A 3,584-nucleotide genomic window follows, 5' to 3' on the forward strand; every position below is an offset into this window, starting at 1 on the left:
GGGGATAAGACTTTGCCCAATATAATAGTGGATGTGATGGACACCTTACTTTTGTTATTGGAGATCCCACGAAGGAATTTCAAATAGAAGACCAAAGTCATGGGACCACAAGGAGGGTCATTGTCATTTGTTGTCTTTACCTAGATATAAAACTCTATGGTAATATGTCTTATCTCTATGGTGTGAGGGTGTCATTGGAAGTCCATTAGTTTCCCTTCACAAGGGTATCTTGAGTTGTCCGGATCCTTCTCCAATGAGGGGTTAACTAGAGAAGAAGATTATACTTAAATCCTAAAAGACTTGTGTGTCATAAACATAAAGCTCCAAATCTACAAACTTTGTATTTTGACAAGAACTGATATATTCTTAGGAGCGGACAAACAATCCCACCTGATTAGAAATCAATGGCAGCCTTTTCTAAAATAAAAAAAATCGTATAATGTTAAACCAAAGAGGACCATACATTTTATTTTATGGCATTAGACCCATCAAAATATTGTTCGAGCACTTAGGGGGTGTCATTAACATTAATATGATTCATATTCATATACATAAACTTAATCCCACCAACTCAAAGAAGCAAACTCGTACGATGAGCTGGTGCAAAAGCAGAGACAGTATAGGTATAGTTAAATGTGATTGACTCATCCTCACACTGTTCCGCTCCACTGGAATGCATTCCAATCAATCTATGCTGAAGTGATATAACGTCTAATCAACATATATAATTAAATAAGGTGTAATATAACGTTAGTAACGGAGGGCACATGGCCCAAACAACACCCACGGAGAGAGAGAGGGGGGTCGTTTGGTTGGTGTTCATAAAAAAATTGAGTTATCAAATCACGAGATTGAGCGACAAAGAGGGCAAGTTCTGTAGTGGTTATCAAACCACTTTTCTAAACAACCCTTGTGGAAGTAATGCTTGCAAGCCAACTCGCCAACCTCCTCTTCTTCCTCAAACCTGCACAGGCAAACAGAGCACTCCATTGCCGGCCACACTCTCTCAATGCCACCGCCGCACAAGGATCCGAACCTTGTAATCGACACTCTCCTTTCTCTTCTCCAACTATCCGCCTCCGCCGTCGGCTCCTCCACATTCGAAGATGCCCCACTCCCGGCGGCGGCTCCGACAATCTGAAGCACGGACCTCACCATGTTCTTCAACAGAGCCATTGTGTTCACCGTGTTCACCAGCACCGTCAGCACCCCTTCCGCCGGACTCGGGAAATTCGAGAGACCCATACGACCGATTTAAGGAGATTAAAATCACTTCGAAACAGAGGCGCCAGAGACAACGTGGGTTTGGCTTTGGGGCTTAACCAGCCAGCCGGAGCCGTATAAATACGGGGGAGAGCTTAACCATGGGTTGGGGGCGGGGGGGGACGTGGCAACACGTGTAAGGCTTGGGTAAGAGAAGGGGACTGATGGTGGGAGCTGAGGGATTGAGTTTGAGGAGGTGCCACGTGACTCGATGTTTCGGGGCAGGAGCCATGAGATGGTGACGCGTGGCAGTGGAAGTTTCCGGATCTACGAGTGAGGTTGTTTGCGTCAACCATTTACAATTATTGAGGTTGAGGTACCTCTCTCCTGTCATCATGCTACAGTAATCCACCGAATTGTTAGATGCTAGATATTTTTTTAAAAAAATTATTATATAATTAAAATTAATTAAATTTGAGTTCTCTAAACCTTTTTTTTTTTTTTTTAACTATGTCTTATCATCGACATCCTCAACTATCATATTCCTAGATTTATACTGAAAAAATAAATCACGAGATATGTCCAAATGACCAGGATGATAAGCTTTTGATACTTATATGTCACCTCCAAAGTCTTTCCTCAAAAATATTTTATTTTTCTCAAAAATCAAACACACTGAGAACAACAAGGTAGCTTCCAACCTACCCCTTATCTCTTCTTTTCTTGGACGTGGGAATGCCGCGTTTAATTATTTGGACTTCTATATTAATCACTATGCCTGGATATGAGTCATTGTAGGGTAGTAAATTGTTTAGAGTTTTATATATTAGAATTTGAATTAGTGGGGTAATTTGTTAAAAAATTTAAATTTTACATGAATTATACTGAATGTCTAACTTTAAATGCGTATAGATTATGTCTGTATCTGAATTTATTCAGAAAGCGTAGTATCAAGAGAGAAAGTCATTCATCTCTAAAAATTAGTTGAACAAAATTGAGACACCCAAGTGAATAAAAAAATTGAAGAAATGAAATTTTTATAAAAAGTGAGCTGCTGACCATTAAACATTGCAGTAACTAGGGATGGCAATTATAACCGAAATCGTGGGGAACTGAACCAAAATCGAACCGGTCAACGCGGTTAAAAACTGTTTGACTGGGTAATGGTTTGGTTTGGAGAAAAATCGAACACTGTTTCAATGGGTATGGTTTGGTTATGGTTTTCACTAAAATCAAACCAAAACCCGAACCGAATGGTAGGTAACCGAACCGAACCGAATATATATAATATATTATATATAATATAATATGTATAATATGTATATATAATATATATTATATACAACCCCGTCCACCTGAGGCTAGCCCATTCCAGTCCAATTGCCTTGCTTGCAAACCCTTCTCCCATTCTCTTCTCCTTCCTCTCTAACCTCACTCTTACTTTCTCTCACCCTTGCTGTCGCTCGCTCTCGCCCTTGTTCTCGCTCACCCTCGCTGGATCTCTCTTGCTTTTGCTAGGGCTCGGCCCCTGCTCTCGCTTGCCCTTAATTTCTCTAACATTTTCTGCCTTATTTCTCTTGCTCCTCCACGCGAGCTCGCCAATTGCCCTCGCTCTCTGCATCTCTCTTGCTCTTACTCGCCCTCGCTAGATCTCTCTTGCTCTCGCTCGCCCTCGATCTCTCTCACCCTCGCTGCCTCTCGCTCTCTGCCTCATCTCTCTTCATATTAATTTATTTTTTATATTTATAATTTTATTAGATGGAGTTGGCTCATTCATTTCAGATGGATATGCATCAATTTACGAAAAATATATTAATGTTGTTGATGAATGTATTAACTTTCGTAATTAATTTTTTTTTAGCTTAAATTACAATTTAATTATGCATATATTAATTTATTAATCTTAACAATTGTAGGTTTGAAAATATGATTTTATATCCAATAAGTTTTGTAACTTTATGCAAGAATAAGGTAATTTTATTAGAATTTATCTTTGTTTGTTGTGAAATTATCAAAAAAATTTATAAATGCTATTTGTCTTTGTTTGTTGATATGGATTAAACCAAAAAAACCATGGTTAAACCGAAACCGAACCGAAATCAAATGATTTGATTATGGTTTTAAATTTTTAAAACCAAATGGGTAATGGTTTGGTTTTAGTTTTAGTAATTTAAGTTTGGTTTGGTTATGATTTTGGCAAAAACCGAAATCAAACCAAACTATTGCCAACCCTAGCAGTAACCCACCAAGAAATACCTATCTATCTATCTTATCTTATCTTATATTTGGTTTGGTGAACAACCTGTTCTTTCACCCTTTATTTATACGTAGACTTTATACACCTTGCCTTAATACATTTACGACTTCCTTTGTTCAAACGG

The 3,584-nt window shown here is 38.5% G+C and overlaps 1 protein-coding gene across 1 annotated transcript; it reads right to left on the reverse strand.

The window, feature by feature from the left end:
• Positions 1-705: 705 nt before the first annotated feature.
• LOC127809505 (probable E3 ubiquitin-protein ligase XERICO) lies at positions 706-1,330 on the reverse strand. The gene has a single exon (XM_052348337.1). It carries the CDS (start codon positions 1,243-1,245, stop codon positions 844-846), a length of 402 nt encoding a protein of 133 aa, XP_052204297.1. The 5' UTR covers positions 1,246-1,330; the 3' UTR covers positions 706-843.
• Between the last annotated feature and the right edge of the window lie 2,254 nt (positions 1,331-3,584).

Source organism: Diospyros lotus, chromosome 9, assembly GCF_014633365.1.
Source record: "Diospyros lotus cultivar Yz01 chromosome 9, ASM1463336v1, whole genome shotgun sequence".
In the NCBI taxonomy this organism is placed as follows: Eukaryota; Viridiplantae; Streptophyta; class Magnoliopsida; order Ericales; family Ebenaceae; genus Diospyros; species Diospyros lotus.

Excerpts from the sequence above, each read along its gene's own strand:
- LOC127809505 (XM_052348337.1), bottom strand. The coding sequence starts at position 1,245 with ATGGGTCTCTCGAATTTCCCGAGTCCGGCGGAAGGGGTGCTGACGGTG.